This window comes from Chelonia mydas, chromosome 17, assembly GCF_015237465.2.
Source record: "Chelonia mydas isolate rCheMyd1 chromosome 17, rCheMyd1.pri.v2, whole genome shotgun sequence".
NCBI classification, from domain to species: Eukaryota; Metazoa; Chordata; order Testudines; family Cheloniidae; genus Chelonia; species Chelonia mydas.
Genome location: NC_051257.2, coordinates 24,402,980 through 24,428,847, shown reverse-complemented (window position 1 = coordinate 24,428,847; position 25,868 = coordinate 24,402,980). Strand labels below are relative to the sequence as shown.

At 56.2% G+C, this 25,868-nt stretch overlaps 1 protein-coding gene across 2 annotated transcripts in view; it reads right to left on the bottom strand.

The window, feature by feature from the left end:
- The window catches only part of SEPTIN4 (septin 4), a 76,059-nt gene that overhangs the window by 27,744 nt on the left and 22,447 nt on the right, over window positions 1–25,868 (bottom strand). For both annotated transcript variants that reach the window (XM_037880774.2, XM_043531356.1), the window contains exons 2-8: window positions 19,160–19,477; window positions 18,211–18,304; window positions 17,576–17,662; window positions 6,522–6,645; window positions 3,869–4,003; window positions 3,302–3,419; window positions 2,320–2,421 (exon numbers count right to left, since the gene is read on the bottom strand). In XM_037880774.2, coding sequence (XP_037736702.1) covers window positions 2,320–2,421; window positions 3,302–3,419; window positions 3,869–4,003; window positions 6,522–6,645; window positions 17,576–17,662; window positions 18,211–18,304; window positions 19,160–19,477 — 978 coding nt within the window. The remainder of the gene's footprint in view (window positions 1–2,319; window positions 2,422–3,301; window positions 3,420–3,868; window positions 4,004–6,521; window positions 6,646–17,575; window positions 17,663–18,210; window positions 18,305–19,159; window positions 19,478–25,868) is intronic.

Below are 25,868 nucleotides of genomic sequence, written 5' to 3'. Positions count from 1 at the left end.
TGGAGTGGGTAGTGTCATTCCCCATGTGGGCAGACACACCCGCAGTAGCTTGCTCACTGCACGGGTGTAGCTCTGGCTGCACAGGTGATGGGGCAGGCTGGCTGCCCTGAGAACAACCCCATTGGAGCCCCTACACATGCTAGCGCGGGTGAGTCCACCTAAGTGTAAGTTACACGGCCAGCTCCAGTGTAGATGCACCCTCTATTTGCTCTGCAGTCCAGCTAACAAGCCTGGCATGGGAGTGCAAGTAGCTTTCCACTACTGGCACTCCTTCCCCTTGAGATCAGCACTCAGGGAAGGAGCGGGGCCAGCGAGAGAGGAAGTGGAGCAGAGAGAGATGGGCTGGAAGAGAGAAGCCGGCTGCAAAGGGTCACACAAGGTTGGTGGTACCAGGTATGCCCCACTGAACAGGAGCCAGAGCACCCCAGAGCAATGGCTGGAAAGGACCTGGAGAGCTGCTGCTGGCCAGGAGCGGAAGAGCCAAGTAAACTGACGGTTCAACGGGAGCTGGAGCAGGGCTTGAGTCTGGGCCCAGCCGCTGATCTAGGAGCCCCGCAGCAGTGGAGAGCTGGGGCTGGACTCGCGACAAATCACCGCTGTGTGAACCCTGCTGCAATTCCTGCCAGCTGGGCCAGGAAACAGCCTCTTACTGGCCCTCCTGGTCCTTTCTGCATGCCTGTCACTCAGAAACTCAGCTCCCACCCTCTCAATAGCCAGCAGCGATCACTGGCGGATCCCCTACCAACCCAGACAACCAACTGGATGGCTGCCCCTCCCTCCGCTCCATACAGCAGAGTGTGATGCTGGGGTCCACCATCTGGGCCTGATGTGCCCTGCTACACTAGCTTGGTACATTGCGCTGGGCCACCCCCCTGGTTCTGTGCCCCTCCAGAGCTCAGAATGACAGCACCATGACGGTGACACTGCTGGCTGGTCCTGTTGGCTTGGCTAAGGCAGTCTGCTCGCTGTGGCAAGACCAGCAGCCTGTCCGTCCCACTGGAGAGGCCTTCCTCCCCAGGCAGCCTCCTTCCATGAAGCTTTTCGTCCCATCTGGAGAAGCTGCCCGTGGCCACATTAACCTGTAGCTCCTCTGTGCACTCCGGGTATGACCCTGCGGGCCGGTATTTAACCACCATCCTGCAGGCAGCAGGTGCAATACCATCCCTGGCACTAGGTGGTGCTGTAACACAGGTCAGCCACGCTGTCCTCCTCCCACTCTGCTGTCTGCGTGGGACGTGGCAGCTGCAGCGCCCCCATGACAAGCCCCCCAGCGCGGTGCTGCCCTTCGTGGCTTGTGGCCTCCCCGCCAGCGCTGTGGCTGTGCCAGGCACGGGGAGCCCAGGGAGGAGGCTGGGAGACGCCATTGCAGGCGTGATCCTGCCCAGGCCAGACTCAGTGGCAGGTTGGCGATGGACGCCAGCGGGAGCGAGAGCAGGCCCAGGGCGCTTTACAGGCCACTCTGGCAAAGGAGCCGGGAACTCAGCTGACGCACTCGACAGTTTGTGTCCAGCTCTCCTCACTGCCGGCAGCTGTCGGCAACTAATAACACCGAGTCCCCGTGACCGTGGTCTATATTCTTTCCTTCAGGTTTCTTTTAAAAGATTTATTGTCAAAGGCAGCTGTCACTCTGCTGGCTCTGAAATCTCCCTAGCCTTGCATTCACACCTGGGCACTGTCTCTCTCTAGTGCTTTCCCCCCAGGGTTCTTCTAATGCCCGTACTTTGGAAGACCTCGCTGCCTTAGTCCTTTGGTACATGTCCACTCATTCCTTTATCTGCCGCTGGTCGCTCTTCCTCCAAACCCTGGGCTGGTTCTGAACACGGACTGGTCTGGTTGCTTCCCCAACACGCTGCATTTTCAGGGTGTCAGATCTCTGAGCAGCCCCTCCTGCAGCCACACTGGCTGATTCGTGCTCCTTGCCTCTTTCCTTTTCAGAGGATCTAGCCTTTGGGGATCCCCCACTCTTCTCCCATGCCTGGGGAATTCAACCCTCCCTCCCATTGCTCCTTACTCACTAGATCAGGTGATTCTCCAAAACTGGCTAATGCCCAGATGCTGCTGTGTTCTGCACGTACCTTGTGGGGTCTAATTCCATTACCTCCTGTTCTCGGTCAGAGCCTCCCTCCCAGTAAGCAGATGATCCAGGAAGGTTTCCCTTCTGGCTGGACTACAAAGCTGCCCTTCTCAGAGTGTAGAAGCCACTGGGCTGAGGCATGTCTGGCTGCATTTGTCGCACAAGATATACCTGGGGCTTAGCAGGCGACTCTGACCCTGTTCCCTGAGCTGCATTCAGTGGGACAGCCGCTCTCATCCGCTCACCTTCAGTGCCTGGTCCTGCAGCTTGAAATCCTCATCTTCATCAGAGTCGCACTCAGGGAACTGGTAGATCCGGATCCCATAATGTTCGATTTCCTCTCTAATCTGAACAAAGAAACAACCCCCAAGACTGATGGCTCTGGCGCTCAGCCCTGTTTTACAGCACCCTCATTTTAAGGGCATCCCAGGAGAGAGAGGAATACGTTATGCTCACCTACATGCCAACTACTGTCTGTTCTTCCATCTCACACTGAACAGCAGAATCCAGACACCGGTGGTTCATTTCCTATGGTTTCCAAACAGGCCAGATCCCTGACATGGTACACGGGCCGCTTTCTGCCAGTTCTGACCATTGTCTCGTGCCCCAGGAACCCTCTGGCACACACGGTGTGGTAGCTGCACGCTCTGCAGCCTGGCCTGTACCTCTGTCCCTCTTCTCACCAATCCTCAGACTCCATGAGGCCACAGGGACCAGCTCTTGTCTCTTACGTCCTCCATTTCAGAGGGGTTGCACCCTGCTGTCCCTTCCCTTAGTATCCTGTAGGACTCTGCAGATCCCTCTCCTGTCCTGTCCTCTCCCATTCCTGGGATCCTGAGGGGGGCACTCGGGACTCTGGGAGCAGCCCTACAGAAATGCCTGTTTAGAACAGGCCTTGGCTACACTGACCCAATGGGATGGAATACCCCAGGCGCAGCAGCACCCGGGGAGCGATGGCCGAGGCTGGGGCGTAGACGGAGCTCGTTGTACCACGGCGGTGCCCAGACACGCGCAGGACACCCTGGCTGAGTCCCGGGAGGCATATAGCTGCTCCCCTAGCTGTCAGTGGTTAACGGCGCAGGTGGGAAATTGTGGCTCCCATTTGCCAGAACAGATGCAGTGCCAGAGTGAAAGACTCTGTGTTAGCCAGGGACGGGGGTGGGAGGAGCATTCCATTACTTGGGCTGGGGGAGGGAGGAATTCAGAGGTAGCCAGGCCTCCTCTCACCTTGCTTTTCTTGCGCTCCACCTCTGAGGGCGTCAGAGTGTCAGCTTTCGCCAGGATGGGCACAATGTTCACCCGCTGATGGAGAGCTCTCATGAATTCCACATCCAGGGGACGAAGGCTGCCGACAGAGAGCAGAGTTAGCCCTGTGTAAACTGGGGCTGGATGTTCTCCTAGCTACAGGACTCTGGCAGTGCGAGCTGGGAACTCCAGTGTGAGCTTCCCCAGAGCAGTGCCCTGGCAGTGCCCAGCCAGGACTGCGGCAGTGCGAGCATCCTCCAAGCACTGCCCCCCCCACTGCCCGCTGAGCCCCCTGCAATGCAAGTGTTCCCAGAGCAGCCCTCAGCCAAGAGTCCTGCAGCAGCCCAGTCAGCGCTTGGCTGGGAGTCCAGAGCTGGGAGCGTCACACTATGGGCCCACCCAGGGCCCGCACTCAGTCACTGAGCTGCAAGCCTTGCTCGCTAGGGCCATGTCTCGGCCTTGTGGGCAAGGTGGTTTTAGCCTTCTCAGGGAAGGCGGGAGGGATCTCAGGGAAGGCGGGAGGAGCGGCTGCGGCAGGAGTTCCCAGACCCGTGTCCGAAGGGTGAGATGACGTAGAGGCAGCAGTGCACGCGGTTGTCCTGGATGTTCTTCCGGTTCAGGCCGCTCTCGTCCCGGAAATATTGCTCGAATTGCTGATCTATGTAATCAGCCACAGGTTTCCAGCTGTGGAGAGAGGGGACAGGCTGGAGAAAGCCAAGTGAGGCCAGTGCCCGTTGCACCGGCCGGCATGTTAAAAGAACTCTCTGTACTAGGAAATGTAAGACCGTCAGCTTGGAATTACCCTGCTTCCACTGTCCTGTGGAAGCTGCAAGGAGATGCTGCCCCTCTCCAGCCGGGACACAGCTGCGAGAAGCTACGAGCTTCACTAGTGCTGAAATACAGGGATGACTGCACCAGAACCCAGGCCGGCATCTGATCTATGACAGTGCAAATGGCGGAGGGCAATCGGGGGAAATTCTTATCCTCCTCTGTCAGCCTTGCATCCCAAATTAACCTCACAGGCCTGGGGAACTGTCCTTCATCCAGGCCTCCGCTAAGATAACACAGCATGCCTAAAAGCACATCATAAAGTGCTGAAATGTAACAGAGCCACCCCTCGCCTGACAGAAGTGATGTGCCAAATCAGGAGATCTGGGACTCTGCTATTAGACCCATGTGGCGATAGCTGCCTCTTTAGCTCAGGCGGTAGAAGCTCCTGCTTTCCCCCCGTGGTGCCAGGTTCAGTGACCCCGATGACCCACACACAGGCACTGCCCTGTCTATGAGCACTAGCTTGCAATCTGCTCCCACAGGCAGGAAGACAAACCACAGATCCCGCTGCCCCCTGTGCTGTCTCACAAAGCCTTGCGTGGCCCACTGGACAGGGGAGAGTTGGGCCTCCTGTACAGGTCAGCCCACAGGGAGCAGCAGTTAACGTAGAAGAGGTCTGAGCTATGGACCTAAAGCTGGTGGGTTCACACCCAGCTGCTAAGCCAGGGGAGCAGTAAATATAGACCCGTATAGCTGCTAGGGAGAGGAGCCTGGTGTGACTGTTAGCAGGGGTCTAGACTCTAAGCTGTGCTATGAGAAGTGAATGGGGACACTGTACTAACATTCGCTATGCTGGGGCAGTTTATTGTTTACTGGGTTACTGGGAACTGGCTGTTTGCGGCAGCCTGAGACTGAGAGCAGTTGTTGGGGTGGGATTTTGCCTGTGTCCAGGGCAGGAAAGTCTGGTCCTGAACTTGATTTAAGAGAGCAGCCTTGCTCTCTTCCACACCTGTTACAGGGGGGAAGAGGGCACTGTGTATCTGTCACCAGTTTGAATCCTGCCCAGTGTAGCTCCCACACATGTCTGGGGGCTCTGCCCCATTTCCAGCTCCCACCGCCCCACGCACCCCTGTGCTCTGCATTACACTGTAAGCTCTTCAGGGCAGGGCTGCCTCTGACGTGCGTTCAGACAGAGCAGAGCACCGTTGGGGCATGCCCCTCTGGGCAGCAGGAACCACAGCTGCCTCCCTGGGCATGTGGCAGAGTCGGTTCCGCTGTGACTGGCACAGGGTAGGTGGGAAGCAGATCAAACAAACAGAGAAAAAGCCACTCATCTTTTCTGGTAAATCTCTCTGTCTCTGGGCCGGTCTCAACATCTGTTGGGGTCTGGGTCAGGATTGTTGGACTTTTAAGGTTGGCCATATGGTTTGTCTGATCTGTAGCTGTGTCTGGGGAAAGGCAGTGTTTCCCAGTGGGTAGAGCACTGAACTGGACTGGGACTCAGGAGACCTGGGTTCTAGTCCCAGCTCTGCCACTGGCTGGGTGACCTTGGGCAAGTCACTGTCCCATGCCTCAGTTTCCCCATCGGTAAAATGAGGATAAGGACCCTACCCTCTGGAGAGCTGTTTAAGAGCTAGGTGGCATTACTTCCTTTACTTCCTTTGGTTCAAACTACAGTGTTTCTCTGCACCACGAACTAGACTTACTGGCAGAAATGAATCCAGAACAATGGGGTTTGTTAAAGGGCAAAGCTCACACCACAGGTGGGGTCAGGACCTGCACGCACACATCCCTAGCCATGGAGCTTTGGCGGATGTAAGAGCTGGAGTGCGCCAGGCTGGCTTTTCAAAGTAATTTTCCTGGCTGAGTCCCTCACATTGTGCAGATAAATCACAGGAGCAACAAACAGCCAGACCAGACCGGACATTTACCTCGCAAGGCAGCCTGGGAAGCCAGGAATTCTGTTCCAGCCATGAACATTGCCACCTTGTTCAGCTCCCTCTCTCGGGTCACCAATAACTGTACAGACAAGCACTGACCCCAGGACTGCACTCCGGGATTGACCCCTTTGTACACGATGGCTCAGTTACTACTGCTTTTATGTTCCTCTCTCCAGACCGGTGTCTGCCCCATGCAGCCGCTCTGCACCAGGCTTCCAGGCCATTAGCAGAAAGCCTGATTTGTACCCCGAGCCTCCTCCAGTCTCTGCTGCGCCCCCCGCCCCCGCCGGATGTGAGCAGTTCAGTGAGGCAGGGCTCACCTGCTCAAGCCAGCTGGTTTGTGTGCAGTGGCCTGCGCTCATCTAGGACTTGGTATCATTTGTGTTCTCTCCAGGGACCAGACTGCCCAGTGTGTGTGGCTGCCCGGGCTCCTGCTCATCCTGCCAGGCGAACTGCGGAGCCATGGCCCCTTCCTCTCCCGTGGGACGTACCATTCCGTGTTGTTCACGGCGTCGCCGAATCCTGGGGTGTCCACAATGGTCAGGCGCAGTTTGACCCCCTTCTCCTCAATGTCCACCACGTGTTTGGTGATCTCCACTGTCTGAGTGATGCGCTCTGGAACAGCAACAGAAGCAGTCAGTGGGTTGATCCAGCAGGGGCCAGGGGGAGCCGAACTTGGCTGCACCAGGACGGTGGAGGCCCAGATCAGTTACCTGTGCGCAGCTGCAGGGCCAGCCTGTGCCAGGTACCTGGGGGTGATGCAGAGCTGTGCTGTGCCAGCGAGCACTAGCAGGGATTTTCTCAGATCTTCAGCACACAGAGGCAGGACCATGGCCTGGGCTCTTCTCAGCTCCTCCCCTTGCTCTCTGGGGAGATCTGTGCCTCACGGATGCTCAGAGGGGACAGCCCTTGTGCTCTCCTGACTGCAGGCCCCTCGACTGGGACTGGCCCTTGTTCAGGGGTGCAGGGGCTGGAGTGAGAGAGCTCCAGCACTGCTCCACTCCTCTGGTGGTAACGCACGGCGGGCGGGGAGCTGGGAGCATGTTGGGAGGTAGAAAGAGACGAGTGGAGAAGAGGCAGCTGCAGGGCTCCCCTGAAAGAGCGGAAAAGGGGAAGCAGCCCCAGTTGGGGAGCGTCTAGGCAGGGCAGCATGAAGGGAGTGATGGGAGAATCAGTCCCATGGTGATTTCCAGAGGAGTCCGGGCTCTTTACACTCGCCAGGGCAGGGCAAGCAGGCTGAGCAGAAGCCGCTACCTGGCCATGCCCAAGGCCCCTTGCTGCAGTTTGTGGCTACATTATCAATGCCACACTGCTCCAGTGCCCTGGAGGGGGAACTCGGTGCAGGGAGGGTTGCAGCCCTGGGCCCGAGCAAAGGCCACACTGGCACTGCTTAGAGATGGCAGCTCCCGCGGCTGCAGTGTGGGGACAGTGAAGATGTGGGCACTGCCTGTCACGGTCCTGCACCGCAGCAAAGGAGCTGGCCTGCTGTAGACTGACGTACATAAACAAATCTGGGTCGTCCCCGGAGAGCCCCAAACACATTGCTCAGGGCCCTGGCTGTGACAGGCGCTTGGCTCCCGTGCAGCTCCCCAGACCCTGAGAAGAGAAGCTCGGTCAGGACCCATCCCAGCCCTGGAGGAGCTGATTCTGGGGGGGGACAGGCCAGGAAATGTGCGAGCCCCCCCTCCCCCTGCTCAGCTAATGCAGCGGAGCCCTTTGGATTGTGTAAATGGGCCTGGAGTCATTTCAGCATCTGTGACTGTCTGCCATTTAACCCACCCTTTTCAGAGGCTATTCCTGAGGCGCCGGCTCCAAGCCAACGTGCAGCACTGGGCCCAACGGCACCTTGGCACACGGCAGGCGGGAGTCCTTTGGCAGAGGCCTTCACTCTGCCTTTGTCATTGGTTGGGCTGCACACTTTCAGGGCTGATTCAGACAGCCTTAAGCGGGGTGTCCCCAGGCAGGGGTTCAGCCTTCTCCATACCGGACAAGCTCCAACAGGCCAGAGGGGAGCAATGGACCCCAGAGCCAAGCTGTGCGTGGGCAGGGAGGAACGGGGACAGTGCACTGCCACGGAGGCAGCAGACCCCCAATTCTTGTGGGATGGGGAGAGCTATACAGAGTCCCCTCTGTGCATGGCTGAGGGGTACAATGCTGCCTCCACGCCCCCAGTACCTGGGCACTGACCACAGCCAGGTGTAATACACACACAGGACTCTGCCCTGGCCGCTAGGGGCATCTCTCCTGTCCTTTTGGGGGGCTGATTTCCTGTGGGAGGGGAGTGTGACGTTGCACTCCATAAGCTTTATGAAGGTATGCTTATTAATGTGAATATGATGTAACTGGAATATGCTTTATGCAAAAGGTCTCTTGTAAGGTATCATTACAAAGCTTATAATCTATTGAGTGTGGTCATCCTATTTGTACGCATGTACCATTCTTGTATCGGAAGCTAGAAATATGAAGTATAACGCTGAGGTCCTATTGTAATTATGCAAGGTATGGACCATTAATGGTGGTTTAGAATCTTGATGGCTCCCATTGACTAGGACAATTGGTTGTAGATGGTTTATTTACCTGCAAGCCTTCCTGTGTATGTGTGGGCCAGCCCTTGCATAATGAAAAATGAGGTCTCACAGGACATGTGACCATGTCACATGACACTGGAATCCATCTTAAATCTGGTACTTTTCCATTTAGAAGGATGGGTGGGAACCCAGAGAGACAAAAGATTCCCGCCTTGTGCCAAAGCTATAAAAGGGGGTGGAGCAGGACAAAGCGGTCCCAGTCACGAGAAAACCCCTAGTTTCCACCTGCTGGAACTAACAAGGACTGTACCAGGGGAAAGGATTGGGCCCAGACTAGGAAGGCATCCAGTCTGTGAAAGAAGCTTATTGGAACATCTCTGAGGGTGAGATATTACCTGTAATCAATTTCTTAATGTACTAGGCTTAGACTTGCGTGTTTTTGCTTTATTTTGCTTGCTGACTTATTTTGTTCTGTCTGTTATTACTTGAAACCACTTAAATCCTACTTTTTATACTTAATAAAATCACTTTTGTTTATTAATTAACCAGAGTAAGTGATTAGTATCTGGGGGAACAAACAGCTGTGCATATCTCTCTATCAGAGAAGAGTGAGGGGGGATTTGATAGCAGCCTTAGAATCATAGAATCATAGAATATCAGGGTTGGAAGGGACCCCAGAAGGTCATCTAGTCCAACCCCCTGCTCGAAGCAGGACCAATTCCCAGTTAAATCATCTCAGCCAGGGCTTTGTCAAGCCTGACCTTAAAAACCTCTAAGGAAGGAGATTCTACCACCTCCCTAGGTAACGCATTCCAGTGTTTCACCACCCTCTTAGTGAAAAAGTTTTTCCTAATATCCAATCTAAACCTCCCCCATTGCAGCTTGAGACCATTACTCCTCGTTCTGTCATCTGCTACCATTGAGAACAGTCTAGAGCCATCCTCTTTGGAACCCCCTTTCAGGTAGTTGAAAGCAGCTATCAAATCCCCCCTCATTCTTCTCTTCCGCAGACTAAACAATCCCAGCTCCCTCAGCCTCTCCTCATAAGTCATGTGCTCTAGACCCCTAATCATTTTTGTTGCCCTTCGCTGGACTCTCTCCAATTTATCCACATCCTTCTTGTAGTGTGGGGCCCAAAACTGGACACAGTACTCCAGATGAGGCCTCACCAGTGTCGAATAGAGGGGAACGATCACGTCCCTCGATCTGCTCGCTATGCCCCTACTTATACATCCCAAAATGCCATTGGCCTTCTTGGCAACAAGGGCACACTGCTGACTCATATCCAGCTTCTCGTCCACTGTCACCCCTAGGTCCTTTTCCGCAGAACTGCTGCCTAGCCATTCGGTCCCTAGTCTGTAGCGGTGCATTGGATTCTTCCATCCTAAGTGAAGGACCCTGCACTTATCCTTATTGAACCTCATCAGATTTCTTTTGGCCCAATCCTCCAATTTGTCTAGGTCCTTCTGTATCCTGTCCCTCCCCTCCAGCGTATCTACCACTCCTCCCAGTTTAGTATCATCCGCAAATTTGCTGAGAGTGCAATCCACACCATCCTCCAGATCATTTATGAAGATATTGAACAAAACCGCCCCCAGGACCGACCCCTGGGGCACTCCACTTGACACCGGCCGCCAACTAGACATGGAGCCATTGATCACTACCCGTTGAGCCCGACAATCTAGCCAGCTTTCTACCCACCTTATAGTGCATTCACCCAGCCCATACTTCCTTAACTTGCTGACAAGAATACTTCAACTACCTGAAAGCGGGTTCCAAAGAGGGATGGAGCCAGGCTGTTCTCAGTGATGGCAGATGACAGAACAAGTAGTAATGGTCTCAAGTTGCAGTGGGGGAGGTCTAGGTTGGATATTAGGAAACACTATTTCACTTGGAGGGTGGTGAAGCACTGGAATGGGTTACCTAGGGAGGTGGTGGAATCTCTATCCTTTGGGGTTTTTAAGGCCCGGCTTGACAAAGCCCTGGCTGGGATGATTTAGTTGGTGTTGGTCCTGCTTTGAGCAGGGGGTTGGACTAGATGACCTCCTGAGGTCTCTTACAACCCAAATCTTCTATGATTCTATGAATTCCAAACTCACCGGGAACGTTCTCAGCAGGGGTGGCCAGAACGCTATTGATTTGGGGACAACTCAGAACAGGGAAAGTGGGGACATATGGAGCCATAGGCAGCTGTTGACTGCACTCTGCTTGCCGGCCTAAGAGAGCTGAATGTGTGGACATCCTGAAGGAGAGGGGAGAACTAATGGTTCTCCCAGCTGGGAGCCCGGGACAGAGGCTCAGCCAACAGGGGCAGCCAGAGGAGAGGGGAGAGAGGCCTTCATTCCTTCAAGCCTGCCCCAGGTGGGCAAGAGTCCACCCTCCCTTCCAGTCTGGGGGGAAGAAAGGTACTTGGGGGTGGGGGGAGGAGAGGCACTGGCATGGGTGGAGAATGGGAGAGCCTCTGCAAGGGAGGGGGATGGGAGGATTGCATGAAGTGAGCTCAGGGGAGAGGGGAATGCAGGGATGCCGGGAGCCCTTGGTGTGTATAGTGAGCTCAGCTATGCGTGCGCACTCCCCTCAGACAGTCCCTGGGCTACTGTCACAAAGGGGCCCAGGCACCTCACCACCTCGTTAGGTGTCACTGGCATCTGCAAGCCCTCGCTTGGCTGCCACCAAACCCTGCAGGTGCCTAAACTCGACGGTTTCCGAGTGGAAGTTCCACACACACGGACGCTTCTGCCTCGGGGCATCGCACTGCAGGCCCCCGGCAGGCCTGCAGCACCCGAGCCCTGGTGCGAGCCACAAATGGGGCATTCCTCCACTGCACTCTGTTGCGGGCCCTGATCCCACAAGCGCGCTCCCAGCCCGCCCCGCTCCACCCAAAGCAGCCAGAAGAAGCAGAGGTTCCCTGCTACCCGCCCGTCCAGCAGGCAGGGCACTCACCCGGGAGAAGAGACGTGTGGTTCTGGTCCCCCTGCTCCAATTGCTCTAATTCTGTACCCACCATGGACCTGCTTCACCAGGAGAGACTGAGGAGCCCAGGGAAGAACAGCCCCTGGCGAGGGCACTCGCCTGGGAGGGGGCAGATTGTTGGATCATATTAAAGAAGTTCTGTATTAAAATCACAAATGAGTTTGATTCCCCATAGTTTAAATTCCAGGGTATTACTAATTAAGAGGTCTCTTGGTTTTTGGTACTGTTTCTCTCCCTCTATGTGTGAAACTTGCAAGCTGCTAATTGCGTCAGTACATTCGAAGACAGAGTCTGTTCTCAAAGCAATTCACACAGAGAGAGACTCAAAGCAATACTCTGTAACAACAGAAACAGCACCCAGAGACTCCCTGCCCTTTTGTTGTATTAACAATTGTGATTAAAATACAGATAGAGGATGTATGTGGATGGATGCTTGGTGTGGATAATAACTGAATGATCAGGGAGGTGCCAGCCTAAGAATCCAGTGTCCATCGGCTGAAGAAGGTGTCAAGTGGAAATAACCAGAGGACCCCCGGAAGGCAGACTGGAAGAATGGGAGAACCAAAGAACATGATACGTCTGGCAGCACGGAGCCGTCAGGAATGTGACATCTGCTGATTGATTCAGCAACAGCATGATGAAGCAATTCCCATAGACTGGCATAGGAAGAAATTCCTATAAAAATGGACTCTGGAAAGTGAGAACTTTGGGGTCTGATTCTGCAAAGCAACTTCCAGGAGCATCAGATGAGCATCTGACAAGGCCCTGCTCCCTCCTCATGTCCAGGCCACCTGGCCAGTGGCTTGGCATGAGCAACTCTAAGGCTGGTAACTATGATAACAACCTTGCAGAACCTGTGTGTGTGTGTGTTTGTAGGAATGAATGTGTGAATAAATATGAGATTGAATGGAATGTTATAGCTATAACTAACTGCTTACTAGGATTCTTTCTTTATTCACAATAAATGTGGCATTTTGCCTTTTCCCCTTTAATAAGATCCTGCTGGTTTTTAGTTTATTGGTATAACAAGATCCCTGTTCACAGCTCTTCTGCTCAGGCCAGGAGAGTGCTCCAGCCACTGGGCGAGAGGCTAGGGGCTCATGGCAAGCAGAGACAGGCGCTGCTCTGCAGCTTGGATTGAGGTGCTGAACTCCCTTAGGGGCGGGGCTTAGGACACCTCCCTCTCGTCAACATCTCCCATTGGCTAGCTTAGCGTGCTGGCTTTTGTGGATCCCGTTCTCAGCCGCCAATCTCTCCGGCCACACAGGAATCCCAGTGATCTAGACACCAGAGTTAGGTGTTGCGGTACTGAGCAGTGCAGCGCCGGAGACCCTTGGTGTATCTAGCCCTGTGAGGGCACGGCCTTTGCTGTTGCGCTCCTAGCAAGCTCTTGAATCGTTTCTTTTCTTGCCAGCATCCCTCCCTCGGCCCTGGGCTGGCCTCTGGGCAGCTGTGGGCCAATGCGGGGCACTGGAAGTGAACCCTGTGTGAAGATGGTCACTGACTGTGGAGCTCAGCAGTGCTCAGCCTGCTGATGGCCGTACAGCCCATGGCATCCGATGAGCTCACCAAGGGTCATGTATGTTGAAAAGGACATGGGGTGGGGTTAATGTCATGGCACGGGGTCTGGAGGAGGAAGGGCAAGGGCCCATTACAGCCCTGAGAGCTGCTGGCGAGAAGTATCAAGGTTAGAGCTGAGAAAAGAACTCAGCTGGCCTGACTCCTCGTCCTGTGTTTTCCATTTAGCCTCCCTCCACCAGAAATTAACTCACTTGTTTAAAAACCTGAGGGTTCCATATAAGCTTTGGCCTTTTATAACGACATGGTCCCAGCCAGCCAGCTGGAACCCAGGGGAAATGGGGGCTGCCTCCGGGGCACATTCATGAGGCTGCAAACAGCAGCATAAATCACACGCCAGTTCTAAGATGATCATAAAACAGGTGTCAGTGTCACAGTAGCACCTCTCTCTCTGTTGTGGGATTCTGGCTTGTGCAAAACCAGTGGGATTTACATGCAAACTTCACTGGCAGTTACAGCCACTTATAACGGGCCTGAATTTACACAGTAACTAAACAACAATGATCTCTAATGCTTCTCCTCAGACCCCAATGCCCTTTACAAAGGAGAGCTGTATCATTATCCCCATTTTACAGCTGGGGAAACTGAGGCACAGAGCTGTCCAAGGTCACCCATCCCCCCAGTGGCAGAACCAGGAAAAGACGCAGGTCTCCCGAGTCCCACCCCAGTGCTCTACTGCTCTGAAGAGAAATGCCACACCAGTGCAAGTTCGCCTGCTTTGCCACTGACCCGTATACACCTAATGGTCTGATTTGTCCTGGCCCTGCTCCTTCTGTTGTCACTGTCACGGAGTGTGGGGGAGTCCAGGCCCTGCACCCCTCGTCCTGGGATTCACTGAGACTCTCAGCCAGCCAGTAAAACAGAAGGTTTATTGGGCAACAGGAACAGAGTCCAAAACAGAGCTTGTGGGTACAACCAGGACGCTCAGTCAAGTCCTTCTGGGGGAGCAGGGAGCTTAGACCCCAGCCCTGGGGTTCCCTGCGTTCCTCCACCCAGCCCCAAACTGAAACCAACCCCCCCACAGCAGGCTCCCTCCTGCAACCTCTGTCCAGTTTCCCGGGCAGAGGTGTTACCTCCCCCTCCCCCTCCTGGCTCAGGTGACAGACTCTCCGGTCTCCCATTGAAACTCCCCTGCCACATTCCCAGGTCAACGCTCCCCCCTCCCTGCTGCGTCAGTCACTTACACCTGGGCAGAGGGCGTGAAATGCTCCTAAATCAGGATTCCCCACGAACTGCACAACGCCATGGAGACAAGCTGTGCTGTGATTTTTGGCACTGCTGAATTTAGCTGATTACTGAGAGTGTCTGTGCACTTACGCTGGCTTTAACTCCACTAACATGTGTGCGGTTACTCCAGAATCTCCCTGGTGAAGGGAGAGGAGAACCAGCCCCTAGGGTCATGTTATCTAAGGCCTATCTGGGGAAGAGCAAATGGGTTTGGATAAAGTTAGAACTGACCCGAACATTCGCACCTGACTCAAACTGAGCCCCAAACCAGAGCCGGGCCCAAGACACAGTCTGGATGTACTCTGGTTTCACAGATCGAAAGGCCAGAAGGGATTGTTAAGATCAGCTCCTGCTTATCACAGGCCCTAGAACTCCCTCCAGAGACTGGAGGCCCTTTTCCTCCCTAGCATTGGGGGTGGAGGGTGCCGATGCAGGGGTTGGGTCAGGTCCAGCTATGCCTCAGACCCAACTCGAGGCCTGAAAACATTGAGGAAGCTTCTGCTGGGGGAGGTTGCTCACTCTCCCCCAGAAGCAGAAGCCCCCACTTTAGGGAAGGCTCTTTCTCAGTCAGTGGGTTCCTGGCAGGGGCACTCTCCATCTCCAGCCCAGAGACACATGGGGGATCGTGCCAGAAACTAACCATCTGTGACTCTCTGTCCGCCGTGGCTGAGGTGCTGACAAGTAACGGCAGGGCAGCACCAGGGGCTCGGCAGTTAGTCTCTCCAACCCAGAGCTGCAGGGGTAGTTAGGACTTTAATTGGACTAAATCAGTGGAAGTTAGGAGCCCAGTTACATTATCTTGGAGGATCCGGGCCTCAGTGACTTCCCCAGCAAACAGGTTCCATTATAAATCCAAGGATAATTTCTCTAACTGCCTCCAAACCCCAGCTGTACTATGCATACACCCTACCATATAAGTGGGTGCGAGCCCCATCCGAACCCCGCTACAGAGATCAGAGCTGGCTGAATTTAGCCCCTGCTCTAGTCCACTAATCCTCATCTTCCTGATTTTCCATGGATGCAGTCGTCACACCCAAACATGTGAGCAAGCAATGCTCAGCCTGTGTGTTGTTCAGGCTGTTGTGAATATTTGTTACTCGTGGGTTACGATTGGTCATCTGAGTTACCTGATTCTGTTTCTGCTCCCTGATTGGACGGCTGAATAATGAACAGTCCAAAAAGGTCCATTAGACCATCTAGTCATGTTTCAGACCAAGGCATTTACAGGAATGGATGTGCAAGAGAATACTAATTCAAGCTACGACCTGTGAAGCTTCCAGCACCCACAGACATATCCATTAAACCTGGGGGAAAGTTTGTCTAAATGTTGAAATTCACAAAATTACAAAATAAAAACAGGAAAGTTTGGAATTCCTGCCGCCTTCCCCTCCCCAACCCAAATGTTTGAACAAGGAGTGAAAATGTTTCAGACTTTGAGGGGATTCCACCCGGCTGCTGCAGATAATCAGCGAGCCCAACAAGGGGCTCTGAGTCCTCCTCTGGCTGTGCCTCCATGAGAAGGCTTTTCACAAACGGTGCTATTTACATTGCTGTAGTTAAACTGGTACAAAGCTCTGTGTGGACGGTCTTATTACCTTTAAAGAGCAGCTATAGCTGTTTGGTTTAAGCCTGTTCCTCAGTGACACAAGCAAGAGGGGGTTCTCGTGTTCTCCTGTGCATGAGGCAAGTGCTCAGGCGGGAGGGGCCTGGGCAGGCTGGAGACTTTCTAAACCCCACCCTTTGTAACCCACCCTTCGGGGACCCCGTGGGCCCACCTTTCCTGCCTCCCAGTGCAAGCAGCTCGTCTCTCTGGCAGCAGAGGGATGAGGGCAGCTCTGCGTGTCACCCATTGGTGCTGCTCCGGCTGGGACACAGGGACTGCCAGACCAGGCCATCTAGCCAGATGCTAAGGAAGGAGCCCTGCAGTGGACACTTATGATCAGTGATGGTCATTCAAGTGACGCACTTCACAGGCCTAGTCCTGCTCACTTGTGGCCGCAGGGAGCCGAGCGGCTGGGAAAGGAGGGGTCACCCTTCGGTGGATATGCGGGACTGTTACCGGGGTGTCGTGGGAGCAGGCAATAGCTACAACTGTTCTTTATAAAAACCCACAGAGAAAAAAGCAGCATTTCATCTGCAGTGGGAACTGGAGACTCCTCTCTGCTCACAGCAAGCGGGCATCAGCACACCAGCTGACTGCAGCGGAGGTGAAAGGAGCCAACCCTTTGAGAAGCCAGACAAGATCCTCACTGCGCTAATCAGAGCAGTAAGCAGGCCTCCCGCGGGATGTTAGAGCAGGAGATGTGCCACTTGCCCAAGGACTAGCTCAGTCCACCTGTGCCCAGAGCAGCTAGGGCCACCCCAGGAGAGCCTGAGACAAGCACTGTGTCCTAGATGATCCCAATCAAGAATCAGCCACCCACCACACCCCTCCCTGAGCTCATCAGCAGGGAGCCTGGAACAGGTCCGCTTGGGACAGTGGAACCCGGCAGGGAGCACGAACGGGGATTAGGACACCTGTGGGCCAAACCCTTTGCCCTTGGGCAGGGCTGGGTCTCCTTGTGCCAGCGTGAGAGGGCCAAAGCAAAGCTCCCACTAGCATCAGTGGGAGCTGACCCAGGCCCACAGGTATGAACTCTACAGGATCTCTCCAAATAAACACCACCCAGAGGGCCTCAGTCAGGGCTCCCCTTGGGGGTGGGGAGGCTTCTCCCAGAAGGCCCCCAGTTAGGGCTCCCCCTGGTGGGGGGAAGAAGGGGTTCTCCCAGAGGGCCCCCAGTCAGTCTCACCCCTCACTGAAAGGTCTCTACAACAGCATCCCACTCGTTTACTAACAGGCCTCACTGTGTTCTCTGAAGCTCCCCCTAAGGAGCAGACGCTTTCGACCAGCTCCGGGGAGCTCCAGGGTGCTGCACTGATTTTCACCAGCCGGGGAGCTTGCCCAGTCGCCCGTTTCACTTCACTTCTATGGCCCCGGCATAAGAACGTCCTCAAAAGAGAGCAGGAAACCCCACCGAAGATCCCTCCCTCTCACCTGAACAGCTCGTCTCTGCTGTGTCACCCAGGCAGGAGCACGGGGCAGCCAGCCTTTCCCTAAAGCTGCCTCCTACCAGGCACTGAGCTCTAGCAAGCCCCACATTAGTGCTCCCTGCTGAATGGGTCAGGTTGCTCCCTCCCTGCTGATCCCCTGGCTGCTCCCAGCTGGCTGGGACAGGGAAGGCTTTGGTCTCTCCTCTTACCTTCTGCACTGAGGAGTTTGCGATCCCTGTACATGTCAGTGAGGAAGAGGCTGTTCACCAGGGTGGATTTCCCCAGGCCAGACTCTCCTAGGGGAAAGCAGAAAGACAACAGTTCATAGAGATCAGAAGCAAGGCAAGAGGCTTGGGTTCCTTTGGCCCCCATCAGGTTCCCAGGGCACATGCCAAAGACACAGGATCAGGAGCTGCTGCTCCAAAAATGAAGGCGGCACAACCCAGGAAGTGTTGACCCCCCAACCCAGAGACCCCGTGTGTCCAGGATCCTCTGGGATTTCTGCCTCCTCCCCAAAAGCAGCAGCAGGACCATGGCTTACAGGGGAGAGGAATGGAAGACACGCATCTCTTCCATTGTGCTCTGCGGCTGAGTTCCCAGGACATGCTGGGCTCCTGAACATGGGAGTGTGAATCCACCTGCCCAGCTCCCACAGTCTACACTGCTGGGGTCTCTTCTTCCTTCCTTCTCTGCCCACTTTCACCCAGCGTGCAGGTCAGTTCTGCTCCCGCTGTAGGAGGCAGCATTCTCAGCCTCTCTGCTTCCCCCACAGCCTGTCCCAGTGCGCCTGTTCCCAGGGGCCCCTTTAAAGGGCTGCTGGGCGAGGCCTCAGGGGTGCCCCTACCTGCCACCATCAGCGTGAAGTCAAACCCCTTCTTCACCGATTTCCGATGGACCTGATTGGGGAGCGTCGCAAACCCCACGTACTCCTTATCGTCCTGCAGGGGGGAGGATGGAGGGCATGTGAATCTGGAGTGCCAACCCTATCTCACTCCCACCTCGTCCCCGGGGCTTACCCGCCGTTGGGAGGGAGAGCAGTCAGCTGGCCCCGTTCTATGCCCTGGCCCTTGTCGCCAAAGCCCTAAGCAGGCTAGGGCTCCCTCAGACCTCTGCATTTGGCAGGGATGCTCCGGCTGAAGGAGTCCAGCGCTCACAACGGGCAGAGGAAGAGCCTCCACTGATGACGACAGAGCCCATCTGCTGAGAGCGAGGCAGTCTGAATTCCCCAGCTTTGGGGCTTGCCCTCAGATGTGCCTGCTCAGGCTGGCTTTTCCCTGGCCAGCTGTGTACGGGATGTCTGCATCGCTCTCACAGGCCTGAGCAGGCAGACAGTGTCAGAGACCAGGGCACGCAAGGCCGCCCTCTACAGGGGTGAGGGCCAGCACCTGCATGTCACAGGGTACCCAGCCGCTGCGGCAGTGCACAGCATCGTCCTCACCGCCTAGGAAGAGAAGCCAGGAGGTAGGGACGGGCCTTTGCACAGGGGCTTGGACACTTTGGAGTCAATCCCGGCACAAGTCGAGTACCCTCAACTCCAGGGAAGCCAATGCGAGGAGACCTAGGAGTGCTCGGCCCCTCGCAGGCCCCAGGCTGTCAGGCACAATGGATTTAGGAGCCTATGCAAGCCCTAGCCCTGGTGTGTAGGTGTCCTTGATCCCTGGCGTCTCGCACAGCGAACAGGCAGATCCTTCAGCAGATCAGAGCTGTACAAGCCACCTAACTCCCTGCTCCCCAGTAACCCAGAGGCTGGAGCTCCTCGTCAACTGAGAGGCTTGCCCCGGAATGCACCGTACCTCAGAAGAGTCGTATGGATCAAGCTTGCCCCATGGACTTCTAGGCCGCGAGGGGCTCAGGGGTGCTGGAGCTGCGATGTGCTGCTGAAAGTCCGGGGGCCGAGGCCGGGAGAAGGGCCTCAGTTCTTTCTCGTCTAGCAGCTCATCGGCAATGGGCCAGGCTACACTGGAGAACATGCCGGGATCTACGGGCCCCTGGCCATGGGCTCTCTTGCCCTCCTCCGGTTCAACTTTCCTAAAGCTCTCGCCTGAAGGGAACTCCTTCAGGAACTGGGCCAACTCTGCCTCCTCCGAGTCTTCTTTCAGGAAGCGCTTTATCTGCAGAGAAGGGAGAGCGGGGGGAGGGAGAGTGGCAGGGGGAGATCAGGGGTAGGCAGGGGGAGCGGGGAAGAGAGAGGAGCACGCTGGTTTATGGAAAGTTAGACATGATGGAGCGAGGGCAGGTGGAACGAGCCTATGCGTGCCGCCCCGCTAGTCCTGGCGCAGGGTTTGTTACCCGCCTTTGCAGATTACTTTCAGCTCAGGTGGAACTTTATAGGCTGGAACGCTCAGCAGCTGTTGTAGATATCTAGTGCGACCTGGCCCACCCCCCGCTATGAGTCGTTAGTGCAGGCGTGCAAGGAATCTGCTGTTAATAATCACATGCACCAAGGGGGGGCTGGGAGAGCATGAGGAAGAGTCAGGAAAGTGGTAGGATCTTCCTCGCACCCAGTGGGTTCAGGGCTCCCAGAGGTCAGGGCTGGGGATCCACTGGGGAGCGGTATGGCGATGGCCTAGGCTGGAGGGACATTCCCATGCACCTCGAGATACAGTTCAGACTCTTACTGCTTGCTCCCTGTGCATCTCAACCGGCTCCTCAGCACGCTCTGGGAGGCAGGGGCTGGCCCCTTCCCTAGGGACAGTAGGGACGGCCTGCTCCACTGCACAGGGCTGGGTCTCTTCAGGGTCTCCAGGAGCAGCTGGGCCCCCATCACACTCTGCTGCCTGATTGCAGCATGTGAGGGGTGCGAGAGTGAGGGGTGGGATGGAGAAAAGGAATCAAAGAGAGAAAAGATCAAAGGCAGGGACAGAAGGCAGCTGGCTGGGGAAACCCCACTAGGGCTCGAGCCAGAACTGCACAGCTCCCTGCGGAGAGCACAGCCGGGTGTGTCTGCGAGCCCTGCACGAGCTCTGGACTGGCGCTGCCAGAGGAGATCAGTGGAGAGGCTGCACTACCGAAGGAGACCGTCGGGGTCACAAGTAACTCTGGGTGCTGGGCACAGCTCAGCTCTTGCTGCATCTTCAACACAGCACAGGCGATGGACGCTGCAGGCGGCGATAGCCAGCCCCATCCCCCACGCCCCAACTCCTGCGGCCACATTTTGGCTTCCTCCTATCTCTTCACATGCCTGGATGTGCCGGGGCACAGGGCTCCCATCACATCTGAATGTGCCCCATCTGCATGCCTATGCACACATGCGATGGGCTTGTCTGTGTGCCCAGTGGCTGAGTCTGCCGATCTCTATGCGGAGGTCTGTATATATGGGCATGTGCACATCATGGAGATGAGTATCTGCACTGCGCACATCCCTGTGCGCACACGGGGATGCCTGTGTCACAGATAGGTAATTGGTCAGGGCTGATTTCACCATGCACACACAACCCGACAATAAATACCTCCATCGACACAATCATAATTTACAGCTAGGCAAAGTAAGAGAACTGCTGCTTGAGGGTGTATCAGAGTGGCTGGAAGGAGATTTACTTGGTATATTTTGACATTGGATGTGGATAATTTGTGTGTTAATTTGTGCTTTAACTTTCTGAATCTCAACATCCGCTGTCATTAAATAATTAGTCTGACCCCCCCAGAACTTCCTGCAACTGTGAGCATTTAAATATCAAAACAGCTTAAAACTAAACATTGCCATTATCTGTTGCAATTATAAAAACCCAACTGCCCAGCCCAAGCAAGAGGTTAGAAACATAAGTGAAACAGGCTGGCCTCACCCTCTGCAGGGTTCTCCAATTTAGCTTTGTCCCATTTCGCTGAAAAGGCCCAAATAATCCCACCTACACCCCACAAAAAGGCCTTTCAGCTCCCCCGGGGAGATGGCTCTGCAGCCTGACCGAGCTCAGTAAGGCTGATATTGGATTGTGTGGTTGCATGCGCTGGGAGCGTGTGGCTCCATGTGTCTGGCTGCACATGCAAGCCCCTGTGCGTATCTCCCGTGTTCACACACTCACCAGCATGCGACAGAGCTGCATTACGGACCGTGCATGTCACAGCCAGACCAAGGGTTCATTCCAATTTTTGCTCAGTTTGGGGACCACCCAGAGACTTTCGCAGGCCAGGCCCAGGCCTCTCCCCTGCAGTGGTGAAGCTCCCCATTCCTGTGCTGAGACCACAACAGCTGAGTGGGCTGGGGCAGCTGGCAGTTCCTGCTCACCATTTCAGGCACACTACTCAGCGCAGGGACCAGGGAGAGTAGCCCACGGGGCTGACTCACATCCTCGCTCCCCCCCTTCCCCAGCAGAGAACAAGTCCTGTTCGGTGCCCCGCATAAGGCAGGCAGTGATGGAGAGCCCGCTGTCCTGTAACCGGGGAGCACCAGGAATAGCAGCCACGGCAGAGTGGCTCAGGAAAGGATGCCGCTCCTCCCATCCCTAAACGGCTCCCTAGGACTTAGAGCCCAGGAGGAAAGGTTAAGCAGGGGCCTGGCCTGCATGCCTGAGGCACCCACAGGGCCCTGCATGCACCTCAGCGGGAGACAGCGTGTGCAATTACCACAGGAGCCAGCCCTACCTGAGAATGGTGCCCAGCCCGGACCGGGCCGCAGATAGCGCAGCAAGGAGCAGCTACGTCACCTCCTCCCATTCCCGTGCTAGCAGGTTTACCCTTCACCCTGGAGAGCGCAGGCTGTCACCGCTGCATGTGAAATCCCTGCGGGACTGGAGAATTGCCTTCCTCCCTTGCTGGGGTGGGTCGGGGCAGCAAGGGGCACTCCCATTTCATGACAGTCCTGATACCCACCATAGCCACGGCCAAACGACGGGAGTTCCCTCGGCTGTGGGAGGAAGCCTCTACGCACATGCCCTGGGCCCTCCCCAGCCCTCTGGCACATAGCACTGCTCAGTCACTGCCCTAACCTCCAAGGTGCCTCCTCCATTCAGTCCGCCCCCCTGGAGCTTGCTGCTGACACTTCCCCAGCAGGGGGTCCCCCACCCCGGCGGAGACAGTGCCTGGGCCAAGCGCTTGGCTCTGCACCCACAGTCTGCCCCCGATGGTAGGGCTGGGCTCCAGCCTCCGCCCAGCCTGGGCCTGCAGCTCCCTGCGACAACGGGAGAGGGGGACAGACGGCTTGGGAGCGGGGAGGAGCTGGGCAGAGCCCAGAGGAGAACACAGCACACACCTGAGCTGTCGCAGGTCGGCAGGCTCATGGCTTCTGGCCCAGGAACTGGGTGCCTCTGGCCTCCACTGACACAAGCTCTACAGCCCCTTTACAAGGCATCCCAAGCAAGGAGGGATTCCCTGGAGGGCCACCATGGGAGGCAACAGCCCTGAACCCAGGGCAAAGTAGCTCTCCAGCACCCAAGAGCCCTCCAGAGCATGCAGGAGCCCCCTGCTCTCTGCTGCCCACATGAGACCTGAAGGGGGCCTCAGGCCAGATTGGAAATCCCTCCCCACCTCAGTTCTCTCCCTCCCAGCCTGGAGGGTCACTTCCTATTGCCATGTCAGATAGATCATTTTACCAGACAAGAGCCCAGAGCCGGGCCAGCAGAGCTCAGAGCCCGGAGGAGCTTAGCTGAGCGAAGGATGGATGAGCCAGGGCAAGGCACAGAGGGGCGAGCCATGCTGAAAGCAGGTGCAGAGCAGAGACTGTAAGCAAGACTCAGGTCTGAACCCCACAACCGAGAAGAGACACTCAGCTGAATTCTCCTGCTTTGGATCCCAGCTCTGCCCTGATAAGAGATGCGCCAGAACCGTTCCTTCACCCCCACATACAGAGCTCAGAGATCCCAAACCTTACAGAGCAGCTTTTGCCCCAGCAAAGCCAGTGTGGATATGGGCTGTCTCTGCCCAAGGAATTCTGCCCACCTGGCTTTGCCTCAAACTGCTGCACCTGTCCTTAGGGGGTGGGGGGTTCTGTGTACCCCCCAAGCCAGCTGAGACACAAACATTTCCCACAGCCCTCCCTGCACTTGCTCTTTTACAGGGATGCTCTTTACAATAAGAAAAGGAGGACTTGTGGCACCTTAGAGACTAACCAATTTATTTGAGCATAAGCTTTCGTGAGCTACAGCTCACTTTATTTGAGCATAAGCTTTCGTGAGCTACAGCTCACTTCATCGGATGAAGTGAGCTGTAGCTCACGAAAGCTTATGCTCAAATAAATTGGTTAGTCACTAAGGTGCCACAAGTACTCCTTTTCTTTTTGCGAATACAGACTAACAGCTGTTACTCTGAAACCGCTCTTTACAATGTGCAGCACCCTTCTAGGCCATTTTCCCCAGGTCCCACACGGGATCCTGGCCTGGATGCATGAAGTCATGCTGGCTGTAGCCCCAGGTTCGCCAGCAAGCTCCTCCACGTGGCAGCTGCCTTTCACAGCCTGGTGTTTTTAAGGGCCAGGGAGTGCTCCCAGCTGCCCTTTGGACTCCTGTCCTAGGAGAGACAAAGAGATTGACAGCAGCTGCAGCCGAAGCTGGAGGCAATATGTGACTCAAAGAATTAACCGGCTGGGCTGCACCAAAACCAAGGTCATGCTGCTTCCCGGGCTCCCCTGCCTTGCTCAGGGGCCTCTCCTGCACCAATTCCCCACTGCAGGGTTCTCAACATGTCACACCCAACCGGCTGTTCCCATTTCCTCTGCTAAGTCACCTGAACACCTCTCCCCGATGCCTCCTACAGGCAGCAAGGAGCCGTCTCCACAGGGGGTTGGAAGAGGCTGGAATTCGGGTCGCTGTGGGTCCCCTCCCCCAGCAATCCCACACCATCTAAAGCAGAGTTTGTTATTACAAATCAATGCCCTTCATTATGTTTGTGGAACTGCAGCATTCCCTCCCCCCGCCCGGCTGCCCTCAGGGCCTCGCTCCCTCTCCACCCTTGCAGAGGTCACCATGCAACACAACAGCGTTTTGCAGCACACTGCTCGGTGCTGCAGCTCTGTCTGTCCCATGGCCGGGCGAGCAGGTGCTCCTGGAAAGGCTGCTACCATGCTGCAGGCTCAGGCCAGGCCCCAGCCATCTCCTGAAATGATGCTGTCCTGGAAGGGTGAGCGAGCAGCCCTGGCCAGCTGGCCAGTCTGTGCCAGGCTGGTGCAGCTCACCACGAGCCCGTCTGGGTGCTAGCTGGGCTGGTCTCTCCGGACGTCTGCACGGCAATAGAAGACCCACGGCCCAGCCGCCACTGGCCTGGGTCAGCTGACTCATGCTGGGGCTGCAGAGCTAGAAAACTGGTGGGTAGATGTTTGAGCATGGGCTGGAGCCTGGGCTCTGAGACTCCATCGGGGGCAGGAGCGGAGGGTCCAGCCCAAGCCCAAATGTCCCCGTGGCTATTGTGAGCCTCCCAGCCCAAGCCTGAGTCAGCTAACCAGGCTCTGAGACTCACTGCCAGGGGGTTACTATAGTGTAGATGTACCCTCAATGGTCACACTCAGCAGCTCTAACCCCTGCTAGGGCTTCCCTGGCTGGGTTCCCAGCTGGCCACGGGAACGAGTCCACAAAGTAAACCCCGCAGACAGACACAGTAGGTCCCAGCAGGCTGTGCCGAGGGGGCAGACCCTTCCTGAGTGGGTGCAGGCTAGAAGAGAAAGGGAGGAGAGCTGGGAGGGTGCAGCATGAGAGAGGAACAGGACCAAGCCCCTTGAGATGGGAGTGGGGAGAGAATGCAGGGAGAAGCGTCTCTCTGCACAGCATAGTGAACGCCCTGGACAGAGGGCCCCGGCTGGCTTCCCGGAGAGGCACTGTGGGGTCAGCCCCCAGGACAGCATTTAGGGCAGCCTGAGCCACACACATGACCCCCCCACACACACACACACGCAGCAGGGGCCCAGGAGGACGTGGCTGGATACTCTCTACCTGCAACTCGCTCTTCGGCTGGGCGCTGGAGGCCATGTCTGACCCTGGGGATGTCCGTCCAAGGGCGAAAGAGGATGCAAATGGGGACGCGGTGCTGCTGGGGCTCATTAAGAAGGGCTGGGGATGGCCCTGGCAGAGCTCCGCCCTCCCAGAGAAGCTGAGCCCGGTGGCTACGCAGCAGAGCTCAGGCAGCTGCCACTCCAGAGGTGCGCATGCTGGAGATGCCTGCGCAGGGCTCCGCCATGGCAGTCGCTGGCGCACGGGGAGGGCAGCTGGCCTGTGGCTCCCATCGCGGCCACCGTGGCTCAGCCACATGCTGCCCAGCTCGCTGGCAGGAAGGCAGGAGCTGACGGGGCAACTTGCCAAAGAGTAACGCACGTCCAGAGCCACCCAGCCGTTCCAGGGAGCCACAGACACTGCCGGGGGCGGGGGGGAGGAGAGGGGTTCTGAACAGAGCCAGGGACAGAGGCAAGAAGATATCCTTATCCCCAGTTCAAGATGGGGAGGCCAGGACAGCTAGCCCCACCACTGGCTCAGGACAGAGCAGGACAGACAGCCCCACCCCCAGCCCAGGCTGCGGGGCGGCACTCCTGGCAGCAGCTGGCGGGGTGAGGGGCAGCCCTGCGGGAAGGCTGGAGAAGCAGCAGCG